The sequence below is a fragment of the Malus sylvestris genome, chromosome 5, assembly GCF_916048215.2.
Source record: "Malus sylvestris chromosome 5, drMalSylv7.2, whole genome shotgun sequence".
NCBI classification, from domain to species: domain Eukaryota; kingdom Viridiplantae; phylum Streptophyta; class Magnoliopsida; order Rosales; family Rosaceae; genus Malus; species Malus sylvestris.
This window is the reverse complement of record NC_062264.1, coordinates 46,938,669-46,956,853: the sequence shown is the minus strand read 5'-3', so window position 1 is coordinate 46,956,853 and position 18,185 is coordinate 46,938,669. Positions and strand designations below refer to the sequence as shown.

The 18,185-nt window shown below is 43.1% G+C and overlaps 1 protein-coding gene and 1 long non-coding RNA gene across 2 annotated transcripts; both read left to right on the top strand.

Moving 5' to 3' along the window:
* Nucleotides 1-5,411: 5,411 nt before the first annotated feature.
* On the top strand, nt 5,412-6,350 carry LOC126621267 (uncharacterized). Its single transcript, XR_007622871.1, has 3 exons — nt 5,412-5,659; nt 5,743-5,840; nt 6,016-6,350. It is a non-coding gene; the product is annotated as an uncharacterized LOC126621267 (long non-coding RNA).
* An 8,727-nt stretch (nt 6,351-15,077) lies between these two features.
* On the top strand, nt 15,078-17,903 carry LOC126624437 (ATP-dependent 6-phosphofructokinase 2). The gene is made up of 2 exons (XM_050293499.1): nt 15,078-15,889; nt 16,783-17,903. The coding sequence occupies exons 1-2, from the start codon at nt 15,191-15,193 to the stop codon at nt 17,632-17,634; spliced, it is 1,551 nt and encodes a 516-aa protein (XP_050149456.1). The 5' UTR covers nt 15,078-15,190; the 3' UTR covers nt 17,635-17,903.
* The last annotated feature ends 282 nt before the right edge of the window (nt 17,904-18,185 follow it).

Here is an 18,185-nt window from a genome sequence, read left to right as displayed (position 1 = left end):
ATATATTAATCCATAAGGTTTTCATACAACATATTATAATATCTCTCGACACATTTTCATCTTTTAAAAGTGTTGCATGACAATTTCATTACCAATACTATCAAACATCACTCTCTATAAAAATAACCGTATTATCATTCATCTCTTAATCTCCATTCAATTTCTTAATCAATTCTTCATAAATTTCATATCCAAAAATGTTGTATCACATGGGATTGCTATATGCATTGCATTTTTTCCATGCACACTGTTACAAAACCTAGTGGGGGCATCCGCCCCCTTTGGGGCCAAGGTGGCTCCGTCTATGAGCCTAATGAGTAATGGCTCTTTCAACCATGAATGGGCCATTGGTTGATCTAACGGTTTAGATTCAATTTTTTTTTTATATTACATTAAATTGAACGACTATGATAGAATATGAGCAAATGTAATAGTAAAAAAAAAAGTCTAAAGGCACAAAATTAAATCCAGTGCTAAAACAAATACAAACTATATTTAACTCAAATATCACCCAAAAACTCTATAAAGGGTGGTGCTATCCATACGCTATTTTTACCTTTCACACATCCTCTTAATTTCGGACGTCAGATAGAATGAGCTGAAGAAAATCTAATGACAGAAATTAACCGGGGGGGGGTGTGTGAGAAGTAAAAATGTATAGGTTGTGTGATTTTTTTATTATTAATCTAAATTCCAATTTAATTTTTGTTAACATGCTCATAAAAATAAATTAGAATATATATAAAGTTTATTTTTTTTAACGTTAAGGCAAAAATATATTGACACACCCCGACTCGGAATGTCCACTAGAATTCCGAATCGAGTTGTGCTGGCTGACACCTGGAAGGTGACGAAGCCATAAAGTATGGTGATGTGGAAAATGTGAATAAATGGAGTGATGTTGCCGTCGAGATCGTCCGAAAAAGCCCTAAAACTCACGACCACTCGCCAGAAAAATTCTAGAAATGTTTTTCCCCAAAGGTTTTGCATCCACACCACTCCAAAATGTCTCAAAATATCCTTATCTAGTCTAAACATAATTTTATAGCGGTCTAAGGTGCTTACCTTAATCAAAAGGTTCAAGATCTCGTTGGAGTCACCACACCGTGACTACACAATATTGGGGGTGAAAAAGGATGAGAGTAGGACGTGAGGGAGAAAAGGGAAAGGTTCTGATGGTTGTAGACTTGTAGCGTGTCTGCAAGTATGTGTGTGTGTGTTGCGTCGGGGACAAGAGCACCGAGAAAGGGAGAGGTGTGGGAGAGTGTGAGGGAGAAAAGGAGAAGTTTCTGGAGTGGGGGGGAAAAGGCATGGGTAGGATGGGTAAATAATAAGGCCCTTAATTGGGCCATAGGATTTAAACCCTAAAAATCGGTCCAAAGAAGAAATAACCCAACCCAAAATAGAATTTCGCCTGTTGATGCACAAAATCAGCGAGGACTTTGGTACAACAGAAAGTGTCAGGTTTTATGACCTTCGCTTGGTTGCTTCGGTCACTAGTGAGGATAAGTACGTAAATGAATAGAGACAGAGAAGCAAACACAGGATGTACGTGGTTCACCCAGATTGGCTACGTCCACGGAGTAGAGGAGTTCTTATTAGTAGTGAAGGGCTTACACAAGTACAAAGGATCAAGCTCTCAATTTAGTGAGTTCTTGTGAATGATTTAACACAAATGGCATTAGGCAATATTGTGGGGGGATGACCCCTATTTATAGAAAAACTTGTAGCTTTGTCACATTGACATGTGTCATGTTATGATTGGTTCTTGATGTTGACACGTGCTGCGCTCTGATTGGCTTCTAATCTTGACACGTGTCGAGTAGTGATTGGCCTCCTGGTCGGAGGGGAACTCTTCTGGGTCCTTGACAGTATAGCGTTGGCCGGTGCTCGGTAGTTTCGGGATTGGTCAAGTATGGTACAAACAGTGCTCCCCTAAGTTCCCGAGTGAGGGAAACTCCTCGGTTGGGGACTTGCAAGATCCAATCCCTTGAGTAATCACGAAACTTCTAAGTACCGAAGTGTGGTCTGATCTTCATCTGCCCTTCTCTGGAAGTACCTTTCCTCCATCCGGGAATGGTGTATTTAGCTGATGTTGACGCACAAGGTAATGTATCAATTTCACTTGAAGCTTAGTTGTAGTTTCGGGCTTAGTCAAGTGTGATACAAACCCTATAGTAGGAGTCCCCCAAGTCGCCGAGCTAGGAGATCTGCCGAAAGAGGTGACAGACAAGGTAAGCAGTCAAACTTCCAAGTAAGCAACCCAGGATCAGAGGTTTGACTTCGGCTTCCGGTTGATTGTTCTCCTTCTCCTTGTCTCTCATTCAACTGCCAGGATAAGGAGAAGCAAATGGATAAGAGATGATATGAGATACTTTTGCTTTTGAAGAAGTAACTTTCCACAGGCTTATTCTTGAACTGTGCTGGAGGGTTTTCTGGTGCCCTTCAGAGTATAAGGCCGACTAAAAAATTTGAGGGTCAAAACAAGTCCATCAAATCTAGAGTATGTTCGACCTTGATGATATGGGATACTTTTGCTGTTGACGGAATAATGAATGTGGTATGGAAAGGTGTCGTGCTGTAGTGATCTGTTTCAGCTCACCGTTGAACCTTCTGCTTCAATCTTTTGCATGGCAGAAGTGGTGTGCAACCTTTGCATTTAAATGGTCCTTCAGAACATTCCTTCATAGTGACTCATCCACGCTTGACAGCTTCAGTGTAAAGAGCCAATATCTGATCAACTGTCATGAGGTATTTGCCGGTGGAATTCGTGACCTTGACAGCAGTTGAGGATGAGTACTCGAGAGCAATGCTAAGTAAGCAACCAGGCAAAGGCTCCAGGCAGTCAGTTCCAAATTGGAGGTTTGATTTCAGGTTCCGACTGACTGCTCTCTTTCTCCTTGTTCTGCAGGTGTGGACAAGGACAAAGACAAAGACAGGGAGAAAGCATGATATGGGATACTCTTGCTTTCGACCCTGATGATATGAGATACTCTTGTTCTTGGTGTGGCTTATTTGCTGAGGCATTATCGGGGGGAAATAAAGCTGAGTATTTCGAGAGGTTATGTTGAGGGTGCCTTTTCGAATGCGAGAAAGGGTTGAGCATTTTTGCAGGTTTTTCTGTCCGTTGAGGAGGGAGGTCAATGTATATAGGGATTTCCCAATAACAAGTAGTAATGCTATTCCTTTACCCTTCTTGGTCACAGCAATGTAGTGGGAGCTGCCAGCTTCACGTGTTTTAATTTTGTCAGAGCACTTTGAAAAAGTGGTATGTGGTATCTGGAAAGCTGATGTTACGTGTGAAGATTACAGACAAGCTTTATCTAAGGAAATCTGGCTCTCGAAGTTCTGAGAGTTGTGCCTCTTCGGTTTTCGAACAAGCAATCCCGTCGAGGATCTGACTCTCGAGATTCGGAAAGCGGTGCTACTCCGGTTTTTTAGAAAGTAATTATGTTGGGAGTCTTTTCTCGAATGTGAGTAAAGGTTGGACGTTCTTGCCAACCTGTCTTGCCGCAAAACACGGAGGTCGACACACATAGGGACTTTCCAGTTGTCAAGCAGTGGTGCTGTTCCTTTACCCTTATGGGTAATAGTAGGGTAGCTGGAACTTCGAAATTCTCGTGCCTAAACTTTGTCAGAGATCTTTGACAAAGTTATATGTGGTACCCGAGGAGTTGATGGTGCATATGGAGAGCGGTGATTGAATAGTAAGATTCACGTGCTTTCTACTTCACCAGAAATCTTCGACAGAGTGCCCGTAATTTCCGCAAAGCTGATTGTGCATGTGACAGGTGCTGACGAGGCTGAAAAAGCAGGTGCTTCTTCGATTTCTGAGATCGGCCCTCGTGGTCTCTGAGCAGCCCAGCTTTTGAGAAAGCAAACGCCTCTTCGATTTCTGAGATCGGCCCTCGTGGTCTCTGAGCAGCCCAGCTTTTGAGAAAGCAAACGCCTCTTCGATTTCTGAAGCTCCGTCGAGTGCAGATTTTTATAGAGGCTGACATTAAGTTCCACAGCACACTTGAATCTCTACCAGTAGAAGCTCATTTCTTGCACTTCTAAGATCTTGATTTGTCTGACCTCTTCCCTCTTCAACAAATTTGAAAATGTCTGGACCCTCCGACCGTCGTTTTGACTTGAACCTTGGAGAAGAGACATCCACGCCTTCTCCAGACAACATATGGCGCCCATCCTTCATATCCCCTACCGGTCCTCTTACCGTTGGGGATTCTGTGATGAAGAATGATATGACCGCTGCAGTGGTGGCCAGGAACCTTCTCACTCCCAAAGATAACAGACTACTTTCCAAACGGTCTGATGAGTTGGCTGTTAAGGACTCTTTGGCTCTTAGTGTTCAGTGTGCAGGTTCTGTGTCTAATATGGCCCAACGCCTATTTGCTAGAACCCGCCAAGTTGAATCATTGGCTGCTGAAGTGATGAGTCTCAAACAGGAGATTAGAGGGCTCAAGCATGAGAATAAGCAGTTGCACCGGCTCGCCCATGACTATGCTACAAACATGAAGAGGAAGCTTGACCAGATGAAGGAATCTGATGGTAAGGTTTTACTTGATCATCAGCGGTTTGTGGGTTTGTTCCAAAGGCATTTATTGCCTTCGTCCTCTAGGGTTGTACCTGGTAATGAAGCTTCAAATGATGAACCTCCAATGCCTCCTCCTTCTGGGGTTTTGTCAAGTACTGAGGCTCCGGATAACCACCCTCCGGTGCTTTCTCTTTCTGGGGCTCTACCGACTGCTGAGACTTCCCCTAAGCAACCTTTGTGAAGGCTCCCTTTTGTTTGTTTATTTTGACTCATGTATATGTACATATTTGTGGCTTATCGAAAATATTAATAAATAAGCTTTGCTTCATTTCAACATATTGTGTTAAATACACCAAAGCCTTCTTCATAAAGTTCTTTGAATTTTTGCTTTTGTTGAAACCTGTATTGTTGAAGCTTTGTGAGTGAAGCATGTAGTTTGAGGTAGTGTTCCCTTAATTTCCCGAGTGAGGAAAACTTCTCGGTTGGAGACTTGAAAAATCCAAGTCACTGAGTGGTTGTGAGACTGCCGAGTATCAAGGTGCAGTAGCATATGGTGGGAGTCCCCCAAGTCTTCAGGCGAAGAGAGTTGCCGAATGAGGTGTCTCGCGTGTTACTAATTTGTCAAAGTAACGAATCCTTGTTTCGATGTCACACATTCGTATATGCTTTATCTAAAAATATTTCCAACTTTTGTGTGTTTGATGCTGCATGCTATTGACTAGACAAGATCAAGTGCAATTAGTAGCTTTTCTCTCTTTTTCATCTTTTCTTTGGTGGAATTGCTTTTCGTTTCCACTAATCAGCCTGAGTGGATGCAAGATAACACCTTTCTTTATAGCTCAGATTGCAAAGTCGTCTTCATGAAAGTTTTTCCTTATCTTGTGAACTACAACATATCCAAATTTGAGATCCATCGGAGTAGTAAAACTTCAGAAATTCAAGTATGATGAGTAACTGTTCATCAATGTTCTGTTAATCCGTCAGACTTGTTGTGAGCTTCGAAACTCCATTTTCTCTTGTTCAGATCAACATACTTTCTTCATCGAAGTTGTTCCTCAGCTTGTGAACTACAACATATCCAAATTTGAGATCCCTCGGAGCAGTATAACTCCAGAAATCCAGGTATGATGAATGACTGGTTATTATTTTTCTGTCAACCCGTCAGATTTGTTGTGAGCTTCGAAACTCCATTTTCTCTTGTTCAGATCGGTATGCTTTCTTCATTGACGTTGTTCCTCAGCTCGTGAACTACAACATATCCAAATTTGAGATCCCTCGGAGCAGTATAACTCCAGAAATCCAGGTATGATGAATGACTGGTTATTATTTTTCTGTCAACCCGTCAGATTTGTTGTGAGCTTCGAAACTCCATTTTCTATTGTTCAGATCGGCATGCTTTCTTCATTGAAGTTGTTCCTCATCGTCTCTTTCATAACATATCAAAAATTCAGAATGAACTAATGGTTAAATATTTCCAGATCTTCGAAACATCACAGCAGCTTCGAAATCTGCAAGAATCCGACTGTCATGTTTGGAGCTTCAACACTTTAATTTCCGTCGCTCAAACAGAAATGGTTCCTTCTTGAAAGTTGTTCATATGCTCAAGAACTATAGGGTGTCCAAAATTCAGCTCCATTGGAGAAGAGCAGAGGTTGCAGAAATTTGATAGATGAAAGGAGGCGGAAGAGGGAGAGAGAGAAAAAGTCTCTTGGGTTGGATTTCTATTTTGGGGCAGATTCCAATTTTTGTAGCACCTTCATTATTGATGAATTGCTTGTACTTTTGTCCATTATGAAACTTGGGACTTTGGCTTGTTGTTGGATCTATTATAATATGTTTGGGAACATATATAAGTGAATAAATAAGAAGGAAAATTTTGGGCCCTTGTGGGTGTAAAACAAAAAATGTTTATGTTTACCCAAGTGTTTTTGTACAAGTTCAAGGGCATCTTGGGTTTTGTGAACAAAATTTGTTTATTTGGAGCAAGGTTTTGTGTTGAAGCTTTGTAGGTGAAGCTTTGGTGTTGAAGCTTTGTAGATGAAGCTTTCGAGGTGAAGCTTTGATGGTGAAGCTTTGTAGATGAAGCTTTCTGGGTGAAGCTTTGATAGTGAAGCTTTGTAGATGAAAGTATGTAGAGGGAGCTTTCTAGGTGAAGATTTTTTAGGTGAAGCTTTGTAGGTGAAGCTTTTTTAAGTGAAGCTTTTCGGGTGAAGTTTTTTTTGGGTGAAGCTTTGTGGGTGAAGCTTTTTAGGTGAAGCTTTGTGGGTGAAGCTTTGGAGGTGAAGCTTTTCGGGTGAAGCTTTTTGGGTGAAGCTTTTTAGGTGAAGCTTTGTGGGTGAAGTTTTGGAGGTGAAGCTTTTCGGGTGAAGCTTTTTGGATGAAGCTGTTTTTTTTTTTTTTTTTTTTTTTTTTTTTGCGCTTGACACGTTCTTCATTTGCTTGTTTTGTAATGACTGTGGAAGACGGATTGCTTTCTGATTGAGAAGGGTTCCGGCATCGCTTGCTATGAATGTAAAAGAGTGAGGGCTGAGTTGGCTAAATTACCTCTTTATTGAATTCATTGCCAAATGGCCTTCATTACATAGGATGCCGAACGGCTATAGCTCAACACTTGTACATCGTGAGTCTATTTGTAGTAGTACTTCAAGTGATCAGCGTTCCATGGATGGCCAAGGGTCTTGCCATCGGAGCTTCTAAGTGTGTAAGAGCCAGGGCGACTGATGCCAATGACTTCATACGGTCCATCCCAGTTTGGACTAAGTGTGCCTTCACTCGGGACTCTGTCGCAGAGTAATCTTTTCTTTAAGACCCAGTCTCCTATTTTGAAAGAACGAGGCTTGACCCTAGAGTCATAATAGTTGGAGATGCGCTGCTTGTAGGCGACATTCCTCAAGTGAGCTTGGTTTCTGTGTTCCTCGACTAAATCCAAGTTGAGGGTGAGTTGTTTGTCATTTTCACTTTGAATGTAGTTCTGGACTCGGAATGTTGCTTGCTCGAGCTCAACAGGGACAACCGCCTCTGTGCCAAAGGCAAGTGAGAATGGAGTTTCTCCTGTTGAAGTCCGATATGAAGTGCGATATGACCAAAGAACTTGGGGTACAAATTCTGGCCAACAGCCTTTAGCTTTGTCCAAGCTGGTTTTCAAAGTGCGCTTGATTATTTTGTTGATGGCCTCAACTTGTCCATTAGACTGGGGATGAGCTGGAGAGGCAAAGCATAAGTTGATGTTGAACTTAGAGCAGAACAACCTGAACTTCTTGTTGTCAAACTGTCGCCCATTGTCAGTGACTATCGCATTGGGAATGCCGAATCTACAAAGGATGTTCTTCCACACGAAGTCTTCTATCTTTGCCTCAGTAATGGTTGCCAAGGGTTCTACTTCGGCCCACTTTGTGAAGTAGTCCACTGCAACGACTGCGTAACAGACTTTGCCCTTCCCTGCCGGCATTGGGCCGATCAAATCAAGTCCCCACTGGGCGAAGGGCCAAGGGCTGATCATAGGAGTAAGAGGCTATGGAGGGGAATGAGGAATAGTCGCATATCGTTGACATTTGTCACATGAGCGGGATACTTTGATGGCATCCTGGTGGAGTGTTGGCCAGTAATATCCTTGGCGAAAAGTCTTGTGTGCTAGGGACCGAGATCCAGCATGATCTCCACAGACTCCCTCATGTATTTCCCGAAGGACGATTTCCGCCTCGGCAGGCGTAAGACACCTTAAGTATGGCAGGCTAAAACCTCGCTTATAGAGTTGATCATTGATGATCAGGTAGCGGGTAGACTTGTATCGAATTTGCTTAGCCTGGACTTTATCATTTGGGAGGGTGCCATGAGCAAGGAAATTATAGATCGGGGTGATCCAACTATCCCCCTGTTGTAAGTTGCATACTTCTGCGGCCATGGTGCTTGGCGTTGCCAACAGTTCGACATGAATTTTTCTTCCAATCTTGTCTTCCACAGCTGAGGCGAGGTGAGCCAGGGCGTCTGCATGACTGTTTGCCGCTCGAGGAACTTGGGTGATCTGGTAGTGGAAGTGCTTGAGCAAAAGTTGTGTTTGCGCAAGATATGCTGCCATGGAGCTGTCCTTAGCATCAAAGTTGTTGGTAACCTGGTTGACCACTAATTGGGAGTCACTGAAAATATCAATTTGTTTAACCCCGAGGTGTTTGGCCAAACGTAATCCTGCTAGAAGGGCTTCATACTCGGCCTCATTGTTTGATGCCTTGAATTTGAAACGAAGAGCATACTCCATTGCTACTTTGTCGGGCGTAGTCAAGACTAGTCCCGCTCCACAGCCCTGTTGGTTGGATGAGCCATCAACATACAGACTCCATGCTGAGGTCGTTGATTCTACCTTCTGAGCTTCCGGGGGTAATGAAGCCACTGCTTCAGGTGTAGAAGCAATGTCAACCGGATATGTGAAGTCGGCAATGAAGTCTGCCACTGCTTGGCCCTTCTCAGCTGGCTTTGGTTGGTAGGAGATGTCAAACTCACCCAATGCTATCGCCCATTTGATCATTCGCCCAGACGTGTCAGGACTCTGGAGTATCTGTCGAAGAGGGTGATTGGTAAGCACGATGATGGCGTGTGCTTGGAAATAAGGGCGAAGTTTCCGAGCAGACATGACCAATGCTAGAGCTAATTTCTCAATGTTGGAGTATAATGTCTCCGCATCTTGTAGGGCCTTGCTAGCGTAGTAGACGGGCCGTTCGACACCACTGTCCATTCGAATAAGAACAGAACTGACTGCTGAAGCCAAAACCGATAGATAGATGATGAGAGTGTCACCAACTTCTGGTTTGGAGAGCAGAGGGGCTTTACTCATGTACTCTTTGAGGTTCCTGAATGCCTTGGCACATTCCTCCGTCCATGTAATGTACTTCTTATTTCCCTTGAGTGCTTTGAAGAAAGGAGCACATCTGTCTGTGGCCTTAGAGATGAATCTGGTTAAGGCTGCCACCTTGCCAGTAAGGCTTTGGATGTCTTTTGAAGTTATTGGCTCTTTCATGTCGAGGATTGCTTTGATCTTTTCAGGGTTAGCTTCAATGCCTCGTTGGCTAATCATGAAGCCTAAGAATTTGCCAGAGCCCACGCCGAAGGCACATTTGTTGGGGTTCAACCTCATTCGATACCTCTTTAGAATGGTGAAAGTTTCAGATAGGTCGGTGATGTGTTGGTCAGCATGTTTGCTTTTGACTAGCATATCATCAACGTAAACTTCCATGTTCTTCCCAATTTGTTCGGCGAACATTGAATTGACCAGTCTCTGATAAGTTGCTCCTGCATTCTTTAGGCCGAAAGGCATGACTTTATAGCAATATAGTCCCCTGTCAGTAGTGAAGGCCGTGTGTTCTTGGTCTGAGGGGTTCATGAGGATTTGGTTGTATCCTGAATAAGCGTCCATAAAGCTCAAGAGCTCACACCCTGCCGTAGAGTCTATAAGCCTGTCAATAAGAGGAAGAGGGAAACTATCTTTCGGACACCCTTTGTTTAGGTCGGTGTAGTCAACACACATCCTCCACAAGACCTTTTGAAGCGAAAGACTTTCTTTGGTCAGATTTTTCCTAACAAGGACCACATTTGCTACCCATGTCGGGTAATTGACTTCGCGGACAAAGCCTATGCCTTTGAGTTTTTCAACTTCTGCTTTCATTGCCTCGTATCGTTCAGCGTCATAAGATCTTCGCTTCTGTCTCACCGGCTTGATCTTGGGGTCAATACTCAAACGATGACAGATGACATCGGGAGAGATGCCTGGCATGTCCTCGTATGACCAGGCGAAGACTTCAGTGTTCTCTTTCAAAAAAGATACCAATGCTAACCGAAGGGGTGGTGACAATGTGGTGCCAATATTCACCATGCGGTCTGGATGATCTCTTGAGATAGGTACTTTCTCCAACTCTTCAGCAGGTTGGGCTTGCTGGGTGAAAGAGTCATCTCGAGGATCATCTGGTTGATTGTTGCTATCAGGAAGATCTAAGTTCGCTTCATCTAGACTGGTCTTTGTGACTTGGTCATGTACAGACAGGGTTTCCTTGGGTCCGGGCAAGTGTTGTTGCTTAACTGAAGTGTTGTAACATGATCGTGCACTAAGCTGATCTCCTCTGATGTAGCCGTTGCCATGGGGGGTTGGAAATTTCATCAACAGCATATGCGTGGATACCATAGCCTTGAGATCATTGATGCCTGTGCGCCCAAAGATGACATTGTATGCCGTTGGGCAGTCAACCACTAGGAAGTTAGTGGTAATGGTAGCCGTGTAAGGGCCTGTACCAATAGTAAAGGGTAAATGTATGCTCCCTAAGGGTTGCACGATATCACCGGAGAAGCTTATCAGAGGAGAAATCGAGCGATCGAGCAAGTGTTCAGCTACACTGAGTGCCCTGAAAGCTTCGGCAAACATGATATTGACCGAAGCCCCTGTGTCTACGAGGATTCGTCGAACATCAAAGTTGGCTATGTGAGCCTCCACGATCAATGGGTCGTTATGAGGGTAGATGATGCCTCTTTCTTCCTCAGGGTAGAAACATATCGGATCCCAGTTAGGCTTTTGATACTTCCCTCCCCTGATGTCTTCCACGTGAAACACTTGGTGACCAGGCCTCAGAATTCGTTCACTGTTTTTCATGGCCCTATTGGAAGATTCAGATATGGGTGTGCCGCCGCTTATGGAATATATGACATTCACCTGGCGTTGGTTACGGTTATCCCTTTGAGGGTGAAGGAGGAATTGATCAATTTTTCCTTCTCGTGCCAAAGCTTCAATACGATCACGGAGGATGATACATTTCTCGCTATCATGGCCGTTATGCTCATGGTAGCAACAAAACATGCCCGCGTTATTCGGGGGCGTGTAATCTGGGTGCCTCGGCTTTAGCTTTGGTATCAGGTGAGCTATGCTGGGGTAAATGGCCGCGCATGTGGCATTCAAGGGCGTGTATGTCTCATACCTTGGGGTAGGGGGTATCTTGACGCGGGTTTGACCCACTGCATTGACTGCCTGGGGGCGAGCGTTATTGTGGCGATGCCCTTGGTTATCGGGATAGTGTCCCTTACTCTTTTTACTGAAATGAGAGTGGTGAGGATGGAAATCCTTCCTCTTGCCTTGAAATTGATATGTCTGTTGATTCGGCGAAGCATTATGCAAGGCACGGGGAGGTGCCACTGCTGTTTGGAAAGTCGAGGTCTTCTCATTTAGGTGAGTTTGGCTTCCACCTCCCACTTGTTGATAAAGGATGGTTGTAGGGGGTTTCTCCTGATATGTCTTTGCCTCGGCGGAGGCATGGTTATAAGCCTGCGCCATCACCTCAGAGTAAGTCTTCCAAGTATTGGCATTGATCATGTATTTAAAGAAACAATCACGTAGGCCTGCCGTGAAAGCTTTGAGGGCAGTCTTGTCGTCTGCCTCGGCACACCGGGAGTATTCATGGCTGAAGCGGCCAGCATACATACGTAATGACTCGTCTGGCTTCTGGCGGATAGTGTACAAGTCATCTGCAGAGTGCAAGCGATCGGTTTGGAAAATGTGTTGGGAAACAAATAGTTTCCTCAATTCCTCAAATGAGTCTACCGTCTCAGGTGTAAGACGACAATACCAATTTAGAGCTCCACTAGAGAGGGTGGAGGGGAAGAGAAGACATCGTTCTTCGTCGGTGTGCATCCGGTATGCCATGGTGGACTCAAAGAGGTTAAGGTGCTCAATCGGGTCCTCTTTTCCAGTATAAAGTTGCAAGCCAAGCTTTTGCTTTGTCTTTGCTTGAAGGGGGGTGTTGAGGATCCTCCTTGTAAGAGGGCCAGGCCTGGGTTGGTTCCAGTCAGGTATTTCAGCCTGACGTTCAGCCTTCAACTTGTTTACTTCCTCAAGAATTTGTAGGACAAGGGGGTCCTGAGCGGAGTTATGTGTCACTGGAGCTTTCTTTCGTAAATCTCCATCTCTTATTGGAGTTAGGAAGGTTTGATCAAGGGCATGTGATTTTTCCCTGGACTCGCTGTACTGGCTTCCAGGGTATGTCTGTCGGAACACCTCTGAGTCCCCTGTACCCTCATGTCTCTCTGGGACTTGTTGCCCCTTCCCCAAATTGGTGGCCGGCTTGGGCCGTGGCAGGGGACCGAGTCTCTCAGAAATCCTTGGGTCATTAATCTTTGAGCTTATATGGATGGAATTCTCTCGACGTTGCTTCAGGAAATCCCGACAATCGCGAAAGACGGCTTTCGATCCTTCTGCCCCTTCAGCAAAGAGGTGTCTCCCTCCACTTCTCATGGTTCGGGTCGAAGCAACTGGGTTAAGAGAAGCCTCATGTTGATTATCAAGTCGAGGGGTAATCTGTTCCCTATCAGGGATATCTATGTCGAATGCATGTGACCCTCCATGTTGGAGGGCACCCAGTTGATGGTTGACTTCCACGGGGGCAACAAGCTCGCGTGTCTGAGCTTGCCTAGCTTCGTGGAGTGTCTCGAAGAGCTTCTCATATTGCTCCTGGAGGACCTCATTCCTCATTGCTATCTTGTTGTTCTGAGCTTCCAACTCATCGACTTTAGCTTGAAGAAGAACTCGTTTTCCTTCCTTCTTTCGTTGTTTCGCACTATGTGCAAGGGGGGTGTCATTCTGTGTGCTGTGGCTTCCTTCGCTTCCCATGTTGGAGAGGGATGCCTGATCAAAAGAAAGTGTACGAATGATAGAAACCAGCTTGACACAGCTGAAGAGAGTAGGAATAAGTGTCGTTTCCCACAGACGGCGCCAAATGTTGATGCACAAAATCAGCGAGGACTTTGGTACAACAGAAAGTGTCAGGTTTTATGACCTTCGCTTGGTTGCTTCGGTCACTAGTGAGGATAAGTACGTAAATGAATAGAGACAGAGAAGCAAACACAGGATGTACGTGGTTCACCCAGATTGGCTACGTCCACGGAGTAGAGGAGTTCTTATTAGTAGTGAAGGGCTTACACAAGTACAAAGGATCAAGCTCTCAATTTAGTGAGTTCTTTTGAATGATTTAACACAAATGGCATTAGGCAATATTGTGGGGGGATGACCCCTATTTATAGAAAAACTTGTAGCTTTGTCACATTGACATGTGTCATGTTATGATTGGTTCTTGATGTTGACACGTGCTGCGCTCTGATTGGCTTCTAATCTTGACACGTGTCGAGTAGTGATTGGCCTCCTGGTCGGAGGGGAACTCTTCTGGGTCCTTGACAGTATAGCGTTGGCCGGTGCTCGGTAGTTTCGGGATTGGTCAAGTATGGTACAAACATCGCCCATTCCACTTCTTAATTCATGCCATTGTGCTCGTGACGTCGAGCACCATTTAATTTCATGATCGAGAAAATAATTTAAAACTATATATATATCCATCCTCGTCACTAAACCACGAGGGCATTATCGACATTTTACATACTTGGGAATAAAATATATAATAATTCGGGACAGGCTGTTACATATATCGACATCATTCTATAATATCAAATTTAAAATTTGTCATATTTATTGAACGGAAAAAAAAAAAAGAGTTATAACTTAAAATTCTCTTGGTTAAATTTTTAAAATTAAAATTTAACCCCAATATTTTAAAAATTTAACCCCAATCATTGCACATAGTCTCATAGTATCATCAATTATCCTTCATTTTTCAATTTTCTTTATATTACTATTTCTTGCATGCACTCTTCTTCCATCTTTAAAACAAGAATGGTACTAGGAGGTCACCCTAACACTTTTCTTAATATAAAAAGTAAAAAGAAAGATATAAAAACGAAACAATTTTAAAACAAGCTCTTTAAAAGGGTGTGAGCACCCGTCAATGTTATACCGTCAAGAATCCATAAGAGTTTTCCTCCAACCAGGAGGTCAATCACAGCGCGACACGTGTCGACATCAGAAGCCAATCATAGCGCGACACATGTCAACATCAGAAGCCAATCACAACACGACACGTGTCAATGTCAGAATGAAACTAGAAACTATCTTATATAAATAGAGATCATTCTCTCACAATATTTCCTAATGTCATTTGTACTAAATCATTCACTAGTACTCACTAAAGGAGAGCTTGAACCTATGTACTTGTGTAAACCCTTCACAATTAATGAGAACTCCTCAACTCCGTGAGCGTAGCCAATCTGGGTGAACCACGTACATCTTGTGTTTGCTTCCCTGTCTCTATTCATTTACATACTTATTCACACAAGTGACCGAATCAACCTAACGAAAGTCACAAACTTAACGTTTTTTGTTATACTAAAATTCTCATTGATTTTGTGCATCACCATGCTGTAATAACGATATGCAGTTGTGTTTCAGATATTTTGAAAATGAATTTGTCAAACCAAATTCGTTGAGTGACTCAAACCTTGTAAATGTAAATATCGTGATCATGTAATTGACATTTGACAACGTGGAGGGGTTACGTGTCTACTGTCTTGCAAGAGGGGGCGCCACGTGCAGTCTTGTTTTTGTCTGATCAGATCAGATGAGATGTTGAACGGTAGAGGACGTCATCAGCTGAGTGTTGCATGCTCTTATTAAATATATATATATCTTTCAGGGAGATGATTCATTCTTCATTTGAGATATTTGCGGAAAACTTGAGGCTGTTTAATTGTTTGTGATATATTTGGTTATAATTATAAACTAGCCTGGAATTAGGTAAGACGATGGCCGTGGCGCAGACAGACCCAGCAGCAGCAGCAGCAACGAGAAGACATGATGATGATGATGAAGATCGGGTGATGATATACTTGCCCTTCTCTAATCGTGTGAAGCTCCAGAAACTACCCCTCCTAACTGATCATCTCTCGCTCGGATCAGATTTAGACCTAGTTCAAAGTAACCTCATCAACACCAACCCACTAGAACACAACCCCTTCTTCTCCCAGTCCGATTGTTTCTACATAGCCCCATCTGATGTCGTCCTCCGCCACATCATCTACGACTACAAACACCCTCAACCGAAAGCTGCAGCAGCAGGTGGAGGTGGCGGTGAAGAAGAAAAACAAGGCTACTCTAGTACTACTACTAGTGCCTTGGCATACCACCGCGCCGGCCCACGACGCCAAATCTTGTTCGATGCGTCCAGGATCAAGGCGGCTATTGTGACCTGCGGTGGCCTCTGCCCGGGTCTCAACACCGTCGTCCGAGAGCTCGTTCTTGGCCTCTGGGATCTCTACGGAGTCCGCCACATTTTTGGCATCAAGGCTGGCTACCGTGGCTTTTACTCTACGGAACCCCTCCCACTCAACCCCAAGCTTGTTCACAACTGGCACAAGAACGGTGGCACCCATCTCCAGACCTCCAGAGGTGGTTTTGATCTTCAAAAGATTGTCGATGCCATCCAACATCGCGGCTATAATCAGGTTGTCATTCATGCCAATCAATTTGAATTAATTCCTTTACTATTTGAGTTATATATTCCTCTAGTACGCAACCCCACCCCTCTTTAGTTTATTTCTAAATTAAACGAAAATTGTGTGGTGGTGATTTCTCTATGACTTGATGATGATTATCTACTACCTAACCTAGCTACACATGTAAAAGTAACTTTGTTTAATGCCCAGCTGATGCTAGATGTATTTGGATCAGAAGTGTTCTCTTAGTTATCAGGTTACCAAAGAATTCATGAGCACCCATTTTAAGATTTGATATCAAAATAGAGAATAAATGGATGGTCACCCATTTTTCAATTTGGTATCAAAGGGGGATTATAAATAGATGTGTTTTAATCTCAAACACTCATGTCAAATTCAATAGTAGGCATGGGTATTAAGAATTTTTAGTTCGAGAGGATGGGGCGTATTTGTATGCGACTACACAAAAACTAAGCATTTGCTATAACAGGTTTAAAACTATGTTTGTAGAGAATGTAGCAACTTTTAGCCCAAACACAGCTACAAGTGATGGCTAGAAGTGTCACAAAATACAGCTATAAGTGACTTGTCTAATAATTTCTTAGCCTGATACGATGATAAGTGATGACTAAAAGTGTCGCAAAACTTAATTTTTTGTTTTGTGTCTTTCTATCAGAATTATCAAAACCATGAATTGTGTTCTAATAAACTCAGTTGCCACATATATATATTTATATTTATATTTGAAGGTACCGAGTACCATCGCTTTTATATATGTGTACCAACAAAACATGATTGTAATGGTAAATGGTTATGTTATGAATGACCCGAGCTAGTTGAGTTATTAACTTTATCTGCTCTGATAATCTCCATAGATAACTAATATGCATATTATCAAACAGTTGTACATCATAGGTGGAGATGGCACGATGCGCGGGGCTGTTGAGATATATCATGAGATATGTCAGCGCAAACTGAAAATTGCGGTGACTGGAATTCCAAAAACTGTGGACAATGATGTAGGTATCATTGACAGGTCTTTTGGGTTCCAGACAGCGGTAGAAATGGCGCAGCAGGCAATCAGCGCAGCTCATGTGGAGGCGGAAAGTGCAGTGAATGGAATAGGGTTGGTGAAGCTAATGGGTCGAAGTACAGGGCATATTGCTCTACATGCAACACTGAGCAGCCGTGACGTGGACTGCTGCCTAATTCCTGAAACTCCATTTTACCTGGAAGGAAAAGGAGGGCTATTTGAGTTCCTTGAGCAGCGATTGAGGGAGAATGGACACGCAGTGTTAGTAGTGGCTGAGGGAGCTGGACAGGATCAAATGATCGAGGCTAATAACAATGATCATCATGCTGATAATAATAAGGATGAATCAGGGAACCCAGTGTTCCTTGACGTTGGGCAGTGGTTGAAGTCGGAGCTAAACAAGTGGTGGAAGAGGGAGCACCCAAATGAGCTCTTCACTGTCAAGTACATAGATCCGACATACATGATACGCGCGGTTGCTGCAAATTCAACAGATAACTTGTACTGCACACTGGTAGCGCATTCAGCAATCCACGGAGTCATGGCAGGGTATACTGGATTTGTGTCTGGCCCCATCAACGGAAACTATGCTTACATTCCACTGGAAGAGGTTGCCAAGGCTAAAAATGAAGTCGACACGAGAGACCACAAATGGGCCTGGGTTAGATCGGTCACCAACCAGCCTGATTTTCATATATACAGCAACGACGACAAGGCCTGACTATTAAAATCAACCATGCATGCACTACAAAACAGTAATCATATTTACTTCTCTCTTCTGAGTCTTCTCTGTATTGATGATTGATCAGGCTTTAATTTGATCTCTACCTAGTTTGATGTTTCCAAATAATTAACCTCCACTAGCTGCCACCTTCAGAATAAAGGGTAAATTCCTACCCGCATTTTAAACTTTGTAATAGTTATGTAGTAGTCATATTGTAGGACAATTCGGAGATTTTATTTACTGCTATCAATTTCAATTTTTTTTATTTTCTTTTTTTATACTTGCTTAGAAATTCATAATAAATATACTCAGGGCTCAAAATATGATTATACTGCATCCAAATATTCTATAACATTTTCTTTAGCGGCGGATTCAGGAAAAATTATAGGAAAACTAATGAAAAATGCTTAAAAACTTTGAGTTTAACGATAAGGAAAAAATAAAAGGTAAAGTGAATAGTACTAGGATTGACTTTTTAGTGTAAAAATGTGGTTTTTCGTTAAAGTGAACAGTACGGCGGATTTTTCATTAAAACTCCCAAAAATTAT